Genomic DNA, 17,751 nt, shown 5'->3' with positions numbered 1-17,751 from the left:
TTTACTGAAGTGTCTATATTCTGACTAGAGGGGGGACTGCATATCAGCACAGTTAGGAAACACGCAATGCCCCCTTGAAGCAATAATGTTTTAATAAAGTGTTTACATGAGCAGACAGCTGTATTGGTGTTTCATCATCAATCATACATCACCACAGATCTGCATTTAGGGCAGTCACCCCGGTGAAAGATACCCTATCAGTTATTTTCTCAATATTTTCTTAAATAACTGCAAAGACTTTTATTGAAATTTATTGAACATCTCCCTTGGAAAATTATTCCAGTCTCTAACTCCTCTTCCTATAAACGAATATTTGATCCAATTTGTGCTCTTGAAATCCTATCTTCATACTGTGATTTTCCTACTTTTAAAACCACCACACAGACGTATTCGTCTACTAATGTCATTCCACGCCGTCTCTCCACTGACAACTCGGAACATAGCACTTAGTCAAACAGCTTGTCTCCTTACTCCCAAGTCTTCCCAACCCGACATTGACAACATTTTCGTAACATTTGTGTCGGAAGTCACCCAGAACAAATCGAGCTGCTTTCCTCTGGATTTCTTCCAGTTCTCAAATCAAATGATCCTGTTGAGGTCCCATACACCGGAATCATAACTAATTGGAGGGTTGTCAGACTGATGAATACTCTCCTTTATATACTCACTACTGTCCCCAAGTATTCTCATAACCATATGAAAAGTTCTGTAACCTTCATTTACAATCTGCCGGGCTGAGTGGCTCAGACGGTTGAGGTGCTGGCCTTCTGACGCCAACTTGGCAGGTTCGATCCTGGCTCAGTCCGGTGATATTTGAAGGTCCTCAGATATGTCAGCCTCGTGTCGGTAGATTTACTGGCACGTAAAAGAACTCCTGCGGGACGAAATTCCGGCACCTCGGCGTCTCCGAAAGCCGTAAAAGTAGTTAGTGGGACGTAAAGCAAGTAGCATCATCAACATTTACAATCTCGTGAATGTGAATACCCAATGAAAATTTTTCCTTATATCAGCACGTAGGTACTTATGTTGATCTCCACGACGAACATTCACCCCATCAATGCAGTCATTAAAACTGAGATGAATTTTTTGAAATTCGCTTATAAACATATAAAAGCAATCATTACCATTGCCAGTTAGTTCGTCACCATGACGATGAATGATATTTCTATATTAACGAACCTCACCATTGAAAGACTTTTCCGCAAATAATCCCAGATTTAAAAAATGCACTACATTGGAAATTTCATTCCCGTAATATTTATTTCGATGCTCTTAGAAATATCTGAAAGTAGGCGAAAAATGTAATATGTGCAAATATTTACGTTATTGTTCATCGGATGGGAAAAACACATAAAATTATGACTGCCTGTTCAAAAGGCGCTATTTCTTCTCTAAGAAAGTTTTGCAAAAACACAAAAAAACGTGTAATAAAAGGCAGATGGAACGTGTCAATCATCGGTTATGGTACTTCCTTCAAGGAATTAGCTTACATCCTTCTGGTCTGGATTGCTCAACTACTGCAAGGCATGTGGACAACTACTAAACAAATGAAGTGGAAATAGCAGCTTTTGAAGAGACACTTCTCTCGAACTTTCGTCTTCTTCTGTGAATCTGTTTTGAGACAGGTGTCAACTGGACAGCCTCTATGATTCTCTTTCCTGAGCATATAGTTTCACTTGTTCATAGCTTCTCCCTTGTTTGACATCTGTTAAAATTACAAACCTTCTTCTCCCTCTTCAATTTCTTCCGTCTAATTTTCCCCCCATGACCCTCTGTTGAAGAAAATGTCTACGTAGTATGTGTCCCAACTGGGATATTTTCCTCTTCCTTATCGTTTCCATTAGGTGACTCTTCTCTTCTACTTTTCTTAGCACTTCATTATTTCTCACTATACTTCAATTTTTCTATTCTTCTCCACAGCCATATTTCAAAACTTTCCAAATAATTTGTTTCTTTCTTAATGTCCATGTTTCAGCTCTATATGACACCACACTCCACACAAAACACTTTGCGAACCTCTTTCTTAAATCACTAGACATTGCCGTAGATGTCAAAAGCCCTCTCACCTTTCCGAAGGCTTCTTTTCTCATAGATATTCTGCTTCTTATTTCTTCTGTACAGCTTCAATTCCATGTCAACATTCCATGTTCCTCACGTATAAATGATAAAAAATTATGTTTTTCGCAATATTTTGGTTTGTTTTATAGTTTGGCCAACTATAGACTGCATAGACTTTAAGTTTTCTTGGCCTTTATTCCTTTCATTTCCCAGAATCTCTTCATTCTCTTGCTTCTAATCTTTCTCTCCTCTTAGAAATGATTCATTTGGAATTATTTCAGCATGTTCTTCTTCAGAACTCTCTTCGCCACTTCAGATAAGCCGAATAAATAAATAAATAAATAAATAAATAAATAAATAAATAAATAAATAAATAAATAAATAAATAAATAAATAAATAAATAAATAATAAATAAATAAATAAATAAATAAATATTTTTAAAAAATCTGACTAGAGGAATACTTGTATATTCTCACATCTAGGAACCACGCAAAGTCCTGTGATGCAATAATTGAGGATTACCAAAGTGTCTGCCTGAGAAGACAGCTTCATTGCTCTTTCATCCTCACTTAACACCTATGTTCTTCCTTGAGGAAACATTTCATCACTCAGTATACGACATGTAGTAAAGTAAGCGCCTAACCTTGACTGGTGTTACCACAACGCATTAGGTATAGCAGGTGTTGACGTCATGGCAAGTGGTGACCTCGGCGCCGCTATTGATCATTGTTTGTTCTGTGCAGGTGAGGAGGTTCCCTCAACTTGGTCCTACCAGTTCTTGGGTGGTGTGCTGGTCACGGTTATGGCCATGGTGCTCTTCGCCGCAGTCAGCTATCAGTGTGCCGCCACCTGGAGGTGGCTGCGAGGACGCCGTCGAGACAGTGAGAATGACTCCGACGATCTCTCCAAGCAGGCTGCTATCAGGATCAGTCACTCCCTGCCTGACCTCAAACCCGAGCCTGCCAGGCACGAATACGTTCAAGACCCCAAGGAAAACAAGAAGGTGAGTGATTGAATTTGTTGTTAGAATTTTGTGGCACAAACTTCCCAGATAAACCTGTTGATGTCTAAGAAGGGGCACTATTCAAAGTGTACATTCCGATTTTAATTAAACTAATTTTACAGAAAAAAAATTAAGAATAATTAAAACTGACATTTACATTTTCGCAAGCCATCACAATTTTGCAAGGAATAGGTAGAAATTTATGTTTCAAACTGAGAGATATTTTTTTAGTCAATATTTACATAAGTGTTCTTAGGTGTGGTATACTAACGAAGGACCATCAGAATGTATGGTTCAGATATAAATATCTTCTTCGCACAAGTCAGTGAAATATTTATTTTATAAGAATAACTGTTGAAAACTTACAGCGATGTCAACACTAATTTGATTTTCTCCCGTTGAATAAGAGATAGACCTAACAATGTTTGCTAAACCAACTGCATCCGTTTCTCAACTGTTGATTTGTATGGATTCGGAATTTTATCGATACTTTTCTGATCACGTGCTAATGGGCATCAAGGAAAATCATAATCAAACTGTAGTTTCTGGTAAATAACCAGATTTACTCACCTGGATTTGCAGAAATATTTAATTATGCATGAGTAAAGAGTGGCTACATTCAAGAAAGTCCTTAGCGTTTCGAAAATCCAATTTAATTCTGTTCCTTGAGAAAAAATGTAATTGTCATGTGTGTGAAGATTTTATTTCTTAACCTGGAGTTGGCGCCAACATTCTTTGTGTTTCTCTCACACTTATATCAATTCGCATTACTATTCACTAGTACATTATTTATTTAATATTTATTTACATACCTTTTGTCCACATTGCAGCACTTAAATAAAATTTAGCTTTCACCATCTTCCTCCTAAGCAAAACTTCTTCATTCTTTCTGGCCTGGCTCCCGTTTCTTCAACAGATATGAGATCCTGTTTCCGTTTCACATTTTTCAATTGTGTATGCTTGTTCTTCAAAATTCCTGTCTGTTATCTATTAGCAATTTATCGCAATTGTAATATTCAACTGTTATAAATCATCTTGGACTTCTTTGAACCAATTATTTTTGCCTTTGTCAACAGTAGCGAAATAGTTATTTCGATAGCCTGGTTTCTTCTAATCTTGATATGTGACAGTAAAAGGCAATTGTCCTTTTCCTCATCTTGTCTATTATTGACTCACTTTCTCGGTATACCACTGCATTAGGAAATAATCTCCACTCTCTATCTAACTGGTTCTTCTTATTAGTGATTATTCTGATAATCCTAGTTTAAACAAAATGTCTACCTTTTCAGTATTGAGCAGTGATAATTGCCAACAGAATGAGTATAGTTGCTCATCATAGTGAAAGAATTTTCATTGTAGTAGTTTCATCAAAATCAGAGTGTATACTTTCAGTAGTGTTCGTTATAAGGAAAGGATGAATTTGTTTCAGCGCAGTAAGAGCAGACTGATTTAACGAGACTAACTTCATCAACAAACGTTTCTTTAGAGCAGTAATTATTATCGAGGTTTCTAACTCGTCATCCTCATGATCCCTGTAGAGAAGAAGTTGTGCCTGTAGTTTATGAGAATTTCGATGTATAACAGAATCATAAATCATAAGATTATTCACTAATTAACTGATATATGATCTCCGTCATACGTCTGGTGTACAGAAGGGAAACCATGAATATAAATATCCAGGCCAGCCGATTGTGAGATTCAAATCCACAATCTCCCGAATATAGACAGCCAGCTAAGCGACCAGTACCGAACACCTAACTAGCTCAGTCAGAATCCAAAAAATTAACTGTGAAAATGAATGAGTTAAATGAGTGAATTCACCTTCTGGGTCATACCTCAGTCACCAACACATGCTCTAGTGATCTGCACTTCTTTGCGAACATAACACTGTGATTAAAGCGGAAGTGCTATACGCAAATGAGACCCTGATGTTACACACCAAAAGCAATCTGGAGAACATACTTAAAGAGGAAAGAAAAATAATCGAAAAAATTATCGTCCCAAAGCTGACAAATGAAGGATACATGCTTCATTCCAGGGATACCATAGAGAGGTTGTGGAACCTCGCAGCAGACACCCGAAAAAGGAGAATAAAATTATATGGACACTTAAGCACACTCCCACAATCTAGAATTACGTTCAGAATCCTCAGATACATCCAGGAGGTCAAGACCACTACACCATGAATGACGCAAGTAAAACTCGATGTGAAAAGGGTGCAGGAAGATTCAGCGGACATTGCAGACAAAAACATCTGTAGGCCCAAGATATACAAGTGGGAAGTAATGACAGAGAATGCAGCACCAAAAGCACCAAGGCCAAAGTGGACCGAAGAGGGCCTTTAGTGACCAAATGATAGAACACCTGAAGAACAGGAAGAACAAGCAGTCAGGAATGCTTCACGTCGTCTGATATCGGCCTATTACGTGTGTAATAATAATAATAATAATAATAATAATAATAATAATAATAATAATAATAATAATAATAATAATAATAATAATAATAATAATAATAATAATAATAATAATAATAATAATAATAATAATATCGTGCCCAGACCCATGTTAGATAAGAGATAGTGCTTACTACCTGTACACTATGTCTTCGGGTATGAGCTAGATCAAATTTATTCTTTTCTTTGACCTGTCTTTGCCTTTCACTTACTGTGTGAACCCATTGAATGGCTGTAGTAGAAGAACGATATAATTACCCTTTACGTGCAACATACCATGTTCAGTACTTTGCTAAAAATAACGAAATAATATTTAATTTGAATTATTTTATTATCAGAGTATTTCTATGTTAACTAAGCCCTAAAACGAATGTATTTTTTCCATCAGCACGAAAACAATTCTGTTGTTTTACAAATCAAGTCTAACAACTCTCTTCTAATCGGTATCGAGGGTGAACGCGCAACGCAACGAATGCATTCTTTCGCGTCTCGAGTCATTTGTTAATAGCTGCTATCCAAATGCTGATGGTGAAGATGACAAAGACATAAGACTGGTTGGTACTAATTTTAACGATTTCGCACAGGCGATGGTCGACGATTCTTCCAAAGATTTTCATGGTGTGCGACAGGAGGCATTTTGGATGGTAGACAGAACAGTCTGCCGAGGGACCTTCGTTTCTGAAGACTGTCACTGTGATGCTCGTGACCCATTCGACGGGGATCCATGGTGACGTCACTGAACATTGAAATCTAAATTTTCTGCTATCACTGAACTTGAGGTTACTTTGGATTAGCGTGGCCATTACTTTCCATCTGTAATTCACTTCCTCTTGATGTTACGTTCCCTCTAGGTGGGATGAATTTAGTAGATTTCTGGAATTCTGGATTGATTGTAGGGTATACCCCCCCCCCCATAGAATGCTACATGGGAGGAAAAGAACAACCAGAAGCCACTTCTTCGTATGATATTTCACTTTGGCATGTGAAGAATGGTGCTACTTCCTCCACGGAAGTTAGAATAAAAATATTACTTGGTACTCTCTCGTGTGAGGAGCATGCTTTGGTCTTTGTTGTGTGAGAGTAATCCCGTTTTCCTTAAAATGCCACTAGCCTCAGTTTATCATTAGGCCATCTATTTCGAGATTGCTGAATACAGCTCCAATGATATTTATTAGCAGCATAAATTTGGGTTGTTATAATAAACACAAGCGTGCTCGGCTCATTAAACTGTGTGTACTGATGATATCACAGCGTGTATTAGAGGACCAATTAACATACTCAACTCGCAGAGAACAAGGTAAAAGCAGGCTCCGGTTAACACATGTTGAGCATCTTTGCTCCTGCTACAGGTAATTGATTTTCAGTTACTAATTGACTGGGAAATTATGACGTTGTTTTTCGAGTTACTTTTGATAAATTTTGTACAGAAATTAAGATCAGAATTACTTAAACAATTACCATTCTGTATGCAGATGACGTTCTACATAGTACTTGCTGATAATGGATAATTCCTATAGTTCTGTTTCAAGAGCAAGAAATTTGGATTTAAAATAATTATTCAGGAAACTAAATTGACAGTGTAATCAGTAAAAGAAAAATCAACAGCGCTCTTGTCATTCTGAACGGAAACATTAGCACATTTCAGTGATGCTCGGCCTTGTTACATTTAGCAGAACAAATCTAATGTCATGCATGCCACCATTACAGCTCACATGATAGGAATTTACCAGACATATAAAGTGATAGGAAGCTGAATTTTCTATGGCATTATTATTAGGTATAGTTTTGCGATAGCCGAGCTCGATAGCTGCAGTCGCTTAAGTGCAGCCAGCATCCAGTATTTGGGAGATAGTGGGTTCGAACCCAACTGTCGGCAGCCCTGAAGATGGTTTTCCGTGGTTTCCCATTTTCACACCAGGCAATCGCTGGGGCTTTACCTTAATTAACGCCACAGCCGCTTCCTAAGCATTCCTGTCCCATCGTCGTCGTAAGACCTATCTCTGTCGGTGCGACGTAAAGCAACTTGCAAAAAAATGTCTTGCGAATGCTAGGCTGAGTGACTCAGGCGATTAAGGCGCTGGCCTTCTGGCCTTCCGGTGGTATTTGAAAGTGCTCAAATACGTCATCCTCATGTTGGTAGATTTACTGGCACTCCTGTGGGACAGAATTCCGGCATCTCGGCGTCTCCAAAAACAGTAAAAGTAGTTAGTGTGAGGTGAATCAAATAACATTATTATTAGTCTTGCGATTTAACCACAGAGATACTTGAAAATTCTACTTACTGTAGTCATTTTTCCGTGATGTAAGAAGCACACAAACAAACAAACAAACAAATAAACAAACAAACAAACAAACAAACACACGCACACAATTTTAAAACCGCTCTCGAATTTCATGTACTTAATAACTTCCCAATTGCACATTTTCTCCGCTACACGGAAAATCATAGAATAATAGATGTGATTTTGCGAGTACAGATTCACTGGTTATTCTCCACTTAGCAGCCTCTTACGACTTGCAATGGGTTCAAATCGTGCATCATTTGACTCTATCCATAAAGGAGATATACAGATTCGAAAAATCGAAAAATAAATTAGTAAAATGAAATAGCGTATGGATTTTAGTGCCAGGATGTGTCCGAGGACTTCTGTTCGCTAGATGCAGGTATTTGACTCCCGCAGGCGACCTGCGCGTCGTGATGAGGATGAAATGATGATGAAGACGACACATACACCCAATCCCCGTGTCAGGGGAATTAGCCAATTATGGTTAAAATTCCCGACCCTGCGGGAATCGAACCCGGTGTTCCTGTGACCAAAGGCCAGCATGCTATTCATTTAGCCATGGCGCCGGACAGTGAATTCAGTGTATTCAGAAAATAATTTTAAGGTTCAAAATGTGACAAAATTATAGACAATACAGACCTAGTAAATATATTATTATTATTATTATTATTATTATTATTATTATTATTATTAGCTGAAGCCAATATACGTGCGGTTTTCGCTATATAATACAGAAGGCGTGCATTAAAATCACTCTTTTTCTGTTTTTCCTTTTTTCTTTTATCGGGTATATAAATACCTTACATTCTAAGTCATTTCATAAAAATGCATTCCTGTACACAACATTTGGTGTCGTGTTGTCTGGCGCTTGTAAAAACAGATTTTCTGTTTGTCCGACACGGGAAAAAGCAACGTAGACCATATCAAGTTTGGAAATTTTAATCGACTTTTTTGCAAAATGACAAATCAATGGAATTCATGGTTTGAGAACCGGTCTTCCTATTTCTTTTCTGGTTAGGATTACTGCCTCAATGATATTGTTAAGGAGCTGTTTTAGTAACTATCTGCTTTATATTCAAGAATTACAGAAAATGCTCACAGATGTACTCAAGCAGCTAATTGTAATGGTTCTGAGATCGTCATACTCCTTCGAGAAGAATCAAAAATTGCATTAATAATACTAATAATTTTGTGCGGCTAATTGTAGCTGAATGCAGCCCTTGTAAGGCAGACCCTCCGATGGGGGTGGGCGGCATCTGCCCTGTGTAGGTAACTGCGCGTTATTGTGGTGGAGGACAGTGTTGTGTGTGGTGTGTGAGTTACAGGTATGTTGGGAACAGCACGAACACCCAGCCCCAGAGACATTGGAGTTAACCAATGAAGATTAAAATCCCCGACCCGGCCGGGAATCCTCTGAACCGAAGGCCAGTACGCTGACCATTCAGCCAACGAGTCGGGCAAAGATGGTATTTGAAACCAAGGAGTAAACATCACAGCCTTCTAGAGTACATTCTCACTCACTTTAATACATTCAATGACGAATTCAGCCACTTTCAAGCCCCCCCCCCTCAACTCCCACACCACCACAGCTACAGACCACTATGGTATACGACGGGAGAATCAAGGATAATACCACAAAGAAGCACAAGTAGTCTGCGGTGGGTAGTTTAGGCTGCGAGGTGAAGTATACGGACACAAAAGTCTATTTTTATATATAGTTAGCCAATTTCAACCTCTATGACGATATTCGCTATGTGTGGCGAGCTTCTGGGTAAAGATTTGTCGCATGGATAATCTGCAGTTCATCCGCTTTCATGCGCACAGTTAATCAATCGTTGCTGATTAATGTCCTCACCTTCTCAATGTTTTCGTCACTGACCGTGGTTTTCTCGAAACCCTCAGAAGTAATAAGAACAAATTGTGAAATTTTCAGCGAAATCTATCAAGCAGTTTCCGTGTCTATTAATCTCAAATATACAACATCCAGTTGTGTATATAGAGGGTCTTTATTTATGCTTGGCCACCGATGACATGCCGCTACCGGCCGCTGGTGCGCGCGGTTTCCGCACTTCCTGCAGTTGCTGAGAGCTGAGCTGCGAGATAGTAGGGTGTTCAATGCTATGTATAGTGTTTTATTGTGATTATGTATAGTGCTGTAATGTATGTGAAATATTCGTTACGTGAACGTGTATATCTGCACAATACTTACATTAAAGTGCAGAAAATCTTGCGCTAGGGCAAGACAACAGTTTCGAGCGAAATTTCCAGGGAGACCCATTCCTATGAATCGGACAATAAAACAGCTGGCCAAGAGATTCAAACGTACAGGTTCAGTAAACAATAAAAATGGACGTAAAGAATCGTTATCTCCTTACTGAAGTGTGTTTGGTACGACGATCAGAAGTAAAAATGACAAATCAATGGAATTCATGGTTTGAGAACCGATCTTCCTATTTTTTTTCTGGTTAGGATTACTGCCTCAATTATATTGTTAAGGAGCTGTTTTAGTATCTATATATGCTTTATATTCAAGAATTACATAAAATGCTCACAGATGTACTCAAGCAGCAAATTCTTATGGTTCTGAGATCGTCATACGCCTTCGAGAAGAATCAAAGATTGCATTAATAATCCTAATAATTTTGTGCGGCTAATTGTAGCTGAATGCAGCCCTTGTAAGGCAGACCCTCCGATGAGGGTGGGCGGCATCTGCCATGTGAAGGTAACTGCGCGTTATTGTGGTGGAGGATAGTGTTTAACGGCATGTGATTTTTATTTGTGGGGAATGTTAAAAAATGTAGTTTTTGGGAACAAACCTCACACACTAGATGAACTTAAAGACGATATAAAAGCTACAATCGCATCTATCACTGCGGAGGATCTTGGTAGAGTAAGCGAAATCTTCATTAGGAGATGCCGATTATGTTTGGCAGCGTATGGGGAACATTTTCAGCATAAACTGTAAAAGTGGTGAGTAAAATGCATGATAATGATTTTGAGCACCGTATTCTGCCGTACATACGCACGCACGGTAGCCGGCAACTGAACCGTCACTGGCGGCCAAGGTCGAGCGAGAAAGTCCTTGCCAAGCATAAATAAAGACCCTGTACTTGTAGCTCTATATGTTTATGAGTGCCAGGCCAACCCTTGTGTCAATTACTTAGCTGTCAAACTGGGCATGTAATATTGCCAATAAGTACGTTTCGAAAATAGAAAATAAAATGTTTTAATTTCTTATCTTTTCATGAATGAGAATTATCCAGTTACCATGTTATTTTTGAAGATAATTGGTAAATTAATCACAGATTAAACGTCTTATATACTACATCAGAAAGAAGTCTTGTCCTTCATGAACTGATATGTTGACTGAGTTCTACATAACGCTCCTTGCGTTGCTACGCAGTACATGGAACATACGCTATTTAAATATTTTGAAGAGATTCGTTAATTCATTTCTGAACGTCCTCTGGATATTGTATATGAAGCTCTAAATAAAACTAGTGGTTTCATGTGTGGAGATAAGACTTCCGACTCCAGACAATGCAGTACAGCAGCATATACTGAGAGTGAATTTTTCTGGTTAGAGTCGAATCCTTCCTATTCAACATCCCATTTCTGTCACGGCTATAAATGTGAAGTGTTCACAAAGCACGCTATCAAAAAGGCTCATACTGTACGGAGCCTTTACGTCAGTGATTGATATCGGTCACATGAGACGTAAATGGCTCTAACACATGCAGCACAGATCAATATATTGGAGACAGGCGATCGTATCACAATTCGGGGAAGAGCATAGACCTATATCCATAAATGGATTGCGGGAATTTAAGCTGACTGCCGTTGCTGGTGGGACGTAGTGTCTACAGTCCACTATGTCTTCTGGCATAGGCTAGAGAAATTTTGTTACTTTCATTGATCTGTCTCTGTATTGACTTTGGCTTTAACAATATGAAAGTGACTGAGGTACGAACAATGCTAGTAATATCATTCCTTATGCAGCCAGTCCCTGCTATGAATGGTGTGAAAAATATTGCTCATTGGGTCGGTTAGTGCATGCGTTTCAAGTGGGCTTGGCAGACTGATATGAAATAGCAACTTCTGGCTCGGTTAGGAAAGCAACAGGGAACAACCTCACTCCTCATTTCTCTAGTACGCCTCTTCAGTGTTGCCTGGGCCATCTATAACAGTTGATGGTAGAGCTGTGGAGGTTCCAACCATCCTTAGGGCTGAGGATTGAATATACACATTATTTGTTCAAGAGAACATGTACTTAGTATTTTTGAATGTCATTATTTCGAACTATAAATGACACCAGGTGGCCCGCCAGCTCCATACTTTCTAGTGGTAAGCATCCCGCATGTAATAATGATTAATGGGATGCCTAATAACTGATGTTCACAGGGGTATTACTGACTGCCGATAGGTTACATCAGAATACAAAGTTATAAAAACTGGACGGTCATTGGCTGCATATTCCTCAGTGCTATCCGTATAACGCGACCTCTTGCATCAGTAAGCCTCGTTTCTGAACGTGTAGGAGTAGGCTAATATTTAGAACCGTAGCAGTACAGTTGCTATCAGCATATCAACAATGGATGGTGTGTCCAGCAACGACGAATACACAGGCATAGTTTTAATCTATGGAGAAATTATAAGAACGCACTCGAAGCTCGCATACCGTATGCGCAGGAGTTCCCAAATAGCCGCCTGCCTTGTACAATATACACGAATATCGCCGAACAGATTTGCAATTAAAAGCTAATGGATCATTCTAATTTTTTATTAGAGAGGAATGTCTGTACGTGTATAAATTAATCAGTTATTCAACTTTATTTTCTTCCATTTTTGGCGTTTTTACAAATGCACCACGTTACAGAATGTGTTTAGTAAAAAGGTTTGTTATTATTTTAACATATATATATATAAAATAAGAGTTTTGTCTGTACATTGCTCAAAATTTAAAAAGGGTGGTATTTCTGTATCGGTCGTATCTAGAGTAAAAAGGAAATGTACTTTTTAATTTTCCGCGATTTCTGTCTGTCTGTCTGTCTGTCTGCATATATCTATGTATGTATGTATGTATGAACACGAATCACGAGAAAACGGCTGAAGAGAATTTAATGAAAATCGGAATGTAAAGTTCGGGAATAAGTCGCTACAATCTAGGCGATAAATGATCTTTTTCACGCTGAGGGAAATGGTAGTTTAGGGGAAGGCCTAAAATTTAATTCTCAAATATTTGTTATTTTTTGCCCTATATTAATGAAAATCGGTATTCTAAGTCGGGAAATAAGTCGCTATAATATAGGCTGTAAAGGATTGTATTCATGCTGAGTAAAATAGCAGTTTAGGGGAAGGCCTAAAATTGAATTATCAAATATTTGTGTTATTATTGGTCCTATTTGCAAATAGTATACAACTAAATTATATATTATTCAATTTCCGAACATTTATGACTTATACATTTTTTCTCTACCGGTTATGATAACGGAGATATTCATGAATTTGTATTTTTGTTGCTAAGTCCATATCAGCGCCGCCATAAGAAAATGGCTAAACAAATTTAATGAAAATCGGTATGTAAAGTCGAAGAATAAGTAACTACAGTCTACGTTATAATCAATTTTATAAGACGCCCTAATATTACAGAGTCGAAAGAAACCTGAATGCGAAGGCCTATAGTACAAAAAGCTCATAACATTGATCAACAATAACATTACATTGACCATTGTTCGTTGTGATGTGCTTTGTGTCTTTGTTGCAGCTCATCTCCGATAGATGGGATTACTGCAGTATACCGAGTTTTTTTTTATTTGCTTTACGTCGCGCTGAAACAGATAGGACTCATGGCGACGATGGGATAGGAAAGCACTAGGAGTGGGAAGGAAGTGGCCCTGGCCTTATTTGCTGTACAGCCCCAGAATTTGCCTGGTGTGAAAATGGGTGACCACGGAAAACCATCTTCAGGGCAGTCGACAGTGGAGTTCGAACCCACTACCTCCCGGATGCAAGCTCACAGCTGCGCACCCCTAACCTTGCGGCCAACTCGCCCGGTCGTACTGAGTATAACAGCCTGCCTGAATATTGGCGGGAAGTAGCTGGGGAGTTAGATAACTTTCTTCTTTAGCATGCCGTTCCTCTGGTTCATACATTTTCTGATACTACTGGTACGTAACCCATTGGTTCATCACAGCATTCGAGCTATTCATTCCCTACTCTGAGGCACTGATTGGAATGAGCAGTGTGCGTATTTAACGGAATAATGGCAAAGGAGCGTTCACGGCTGTCTGCGGTCTGGTCATTCCAGCACTGGAACATTGGACTGTTAGATCGGCACCGTAGTACTGTTCGTTAAAAGTGGGAAAATGTGCGGTTTTTCATTTGATAGAGTATTTTATATGATAACATTGCTTTTAATCGCTACATTCCTACTGACGACTTCAGGTAGGAAAACCAGAAAGAAGTCTTTCTGAGAATCCCATAGCGAAGCACGGGTACATAAGCTAGTCCGAAATATAGAACGTTTTTGCGCTTCTTTGTTAACCAGTGCACAGGCAGCCCATTCGTCACTAGAGCATGCAGGACACTTGTATGTAGAAAGTACCGGGTTGGATGAGACTTGGTATACTGTATTTGAGGCGGACCGGCTCAAATTTTATCTGGTGCAATTTTAGGTCAAGTTGAGTTATGGATGACAGCCTGTACTACAAAACTACTAAGTACAGTAACTGAAAGTCTCAAAGTGTACCTTATTCTAGGTTCAAGAATCCAGTAAGATGCAGTCTTCGTTGTTGTATTTTTTTTTTTTTTTTTTTTGCAAGTTGCTTTACGTCGTATCAACACAGATAGGTCTTATAGGTCTTATGACGACGATGGACAGGACAGGGCTAGGAGTGGGAAGGAAGTGGCCGTGGCCTTAATTAAGGTACAGCCCCAGCATTTGCCTGGTGTGAAAATGGGAAACAATGGAAAACAATCTTCAGGGCTGCCGACAGTGGGATTCGAACCCACTATCTCCCGAATACTGGATACTGGCCGCAATAGGGAACATGCATGATCCGGGGTTTTAATTAAAAATATGCTAATCTGATTCAAAATTGCATGCAGAATTCAAAAACGTGATCAGAATGTACAAATAATAACTCCAAACATTATAAAAATCTACGAAAATGTCGCGTCACGCAAGTACGAGATCTCATTGGCCTGACGTCATCGTACAGGTTGACTGAATTAGCAGACGAAATAACACATAGTGTGCTGTGAGAAGCAGGATACACTTCGCGTATTTCTACTTTACGTTAGTGTCTAGTACGGTTAAATTCGAGGTCTATACATTGGATAATAATCTGAGTGGTATATTTTAGACTTAAAATGAATCCTGCGCAAACAGTGAGGCAGAAAACTGATAAATGGTGTAGAGTTCCGATTTGCAATAGCACATCGCATACCATACCAAACAAATTGTTTATAAACGTTCCAAAGACGCTAGAACTACGGAGAAATGGATTTTGGCGAGCTGGAGAAATGCTGGTGATATACCGGAAAAGTCTGCAGTTAATTTTTTTTTAGATTTTAACGTAAGATGAATTTGTTTGAATTTTCAAATCACTTTTCCATGTCAGCTGTTCTAGTTGTAAAACTTTAAATTTTAATGTATGATGCTTTATTTAAATGCTTCAATTACATCTTGGAATATGAAAGTAATAAACAGTGCATTAAATAATGCTGATTATTAAAGTATTCTCCAAACCTAACCTATGTTTTGGGTGATCCATGTCAAGATAATAAATCAAAGGGGTTATGGACCATTTTGACAGCTCTAATTCTACCAATATATCTTGGCATGGGACAGTTATGTATGTCTTTATTGAAGAGCTTAATTGGTAAAGAAATTTAGGCTATATCTCTATACTCTATAATGTAACAAAGAATAGGCGTGTACATCATGAAAGGAAACAACGTGAATTTAACAAATGTATAACTCTGCACAAAACCAATGCTTGTCTGTTGGGGTCTTATAAGTTAACAATGCTCAATTATAATAATTATCATAATATTAATGAAATAAATAACATAATTGCACACAGGTGAAAATAGTGATGTAGGTGTTTAAAATATTATCCAACTTAGCCTAAGTTTTAGGTTATACAAGCCAAGTCAATAAAACGAAGGGTAAAAATACCGCGCGAGTTGGCCGTGCGGTTAGGAGCACGCAGCTGTGAGCTCGCATCCGGGAGATAGTGGGTTTTGAACCCCACTGCCGGCAGCCCTGAAGATGATTTTCCGTGGTTTCCCATTTTCACGCCAGGCAAATGCTGAAGCTGTACCTAAGGCCACGGCCGCTTTGTTCCCATTCCTAGGCCTTTCCTGTCCCATCGTCGCCATAAGACCTATATGTGACGGTGTGACGTAAAGCAAAAAAGTAAAAGTCACAGCACCCAAAGACATTCCTGTATTGAGCGACTAAAATGTCACCAGGACACTTTTCTTTCCTGATATGCTCAGCTTGTTAAATGCCAAATGTAATTAATGTTATTGGCTTCACGCCCCGCTAACTACTTCTACGATTTTCGGAGACGCCGATGTACAAGAATTTAGTCTTGCAGGAGTTATTTTACGTGCCAGTAAATCTACCGACACGAGGCTGACGTATTTGAGCACCTTCAACTACCACCGGACTGAACCAGGATCGAACCTGCCAAGTTGGGGTCAGAAGGCCAGCACCTCAACAGTATGAACCACTCAGCCCGACTTGTGAAAACTAGATGAAGTCATATTTATCTTTATCATGTTTAACTTTTTCCCTCCACAAAGATATTTAATTCTCTTTCATGGGCCCCGGAAGTGGGTAGGCCAGTTGTCCCAACCATAAATATATATATATATTATTTTGGGAATGATAGATTATAGCCCTATAGTACTATGATCTTTCTTTCTTTCTTTCTTAATCAGTTTATCCTTCAGGGTTGGTTTTCTCTCGGACTCAGCGAGGGATTTCACCTCTACCACTTCAAGGGCAGTGTCCTGGAACGTGAGACTTTGAGTATGGTGATGAAACTGGTGAGGAGGGCCATTACCTCACCCAGGCGGCCTCACCTGTTATGCTCAACAGGGGCCTTGTTGGAGGATGGGAGGATCGGAAGGGATAGACAAGGAAGAGGGAAGGAAACGGCCGTGGCCTTAGGTGCCTGGAGGAGAAGTAGGAAAATACGAAATACCACTTCGAGGATGGCTGAGGTGGGATTCGAAACCCTTCTACTCAGTTGACCTCCCGAGGCTGAGTAGACCCCGTTCCAGCCCTCGTACTATTTGTTTTCAACTTTCATGGTAGAGCCGGAAATCGAAACCGGGCCTCCGGGTGTGGCACACATTAACCACTACACCACAGAAGCGGACTAGTACTATAATGCTACCTATATGTTTATGTTAGTGCTGAAATCCGATTTCTTACTTTACTAATGCTGAAAGCCCGAAAATGTAATGTTATTCTTTAATAGGGTAATCAGTCTAGAAGGAAATGTTGATAGTGATGTGATATCTATCCAGGTTCGTTGTTATCCTAATACTATGGGTTACAGTACATTGCACGTATATAAAAGACACCACTTACAAACTTGCTTGTTATCCGCGAATTTCTGCGGCCACAAAAGTCACTATTTTTCAAGAATGATGACATTTACACATGATAGATTGTCTGATTGTGCTATTTTGAACCTTTCTCCTGTCACTTTGAAGTTATTCGCGATCGTGAATAATAAACAATCGGCTTTTAGCAACGGCTGATGCACAACGGCTGGTAGAGCTCCATGCGGCACTGGATCGTGACGTCACAGCGCGCCGCTTACATCAGAGGCTGTTTCACTCGCCTTGCGGAAAGGCACTATTAAATATTTTTTTAATGGTAGAAAACAAGGCAACATCCCACAATGTAATACGTTTACGTACTATT

General features: G+C 39.1%; 1 protein-coding gene across 1 annotated transcript in view; it reads left to right on the top strand.

The window, feature by feature from the left end:
• The first annotated feature begins 2,750 nt into the window (after positions 1 to 2,750).
• The window catches only part of LOC136866655 (synaptotagmin-10), a 171,977-nt gene continuing 156,976 nt past the window's right edge, over positions 2,751 to 17,751 (top strand). The window contains exon 1 of the mRNA XM_067143773.2: positions 2,751 to 3,062. Within this exon, the coding sequence (XP_066999874.2) occupies positions 2,751 to 3,062 (312 nt within the window). The remainder of the gene's footprint in view (positions 3,063 to 17,751) is intronic.

Source organism: Anabrus simplex, chromosome 3, assembly GCF_040414725.1.
Source record: "Anabrus simplex isolate iqAnaSimp1 chromosome 3, ASM4041472v1, whole genome shotgun sequence".
In the NCBI taxonomy this organism is placed as follows: Eukaryota; Metazoa; Arthropoda; class Insecta; order Orthoptera; family Tettigoniidae; genus Anabrus; species Anabrus simplex.
The sequence above is the reverse complement of the archived record's forward strand: the minus strand, read 5'-3'. Positions and strand labels throughout refer to the sequence as shown.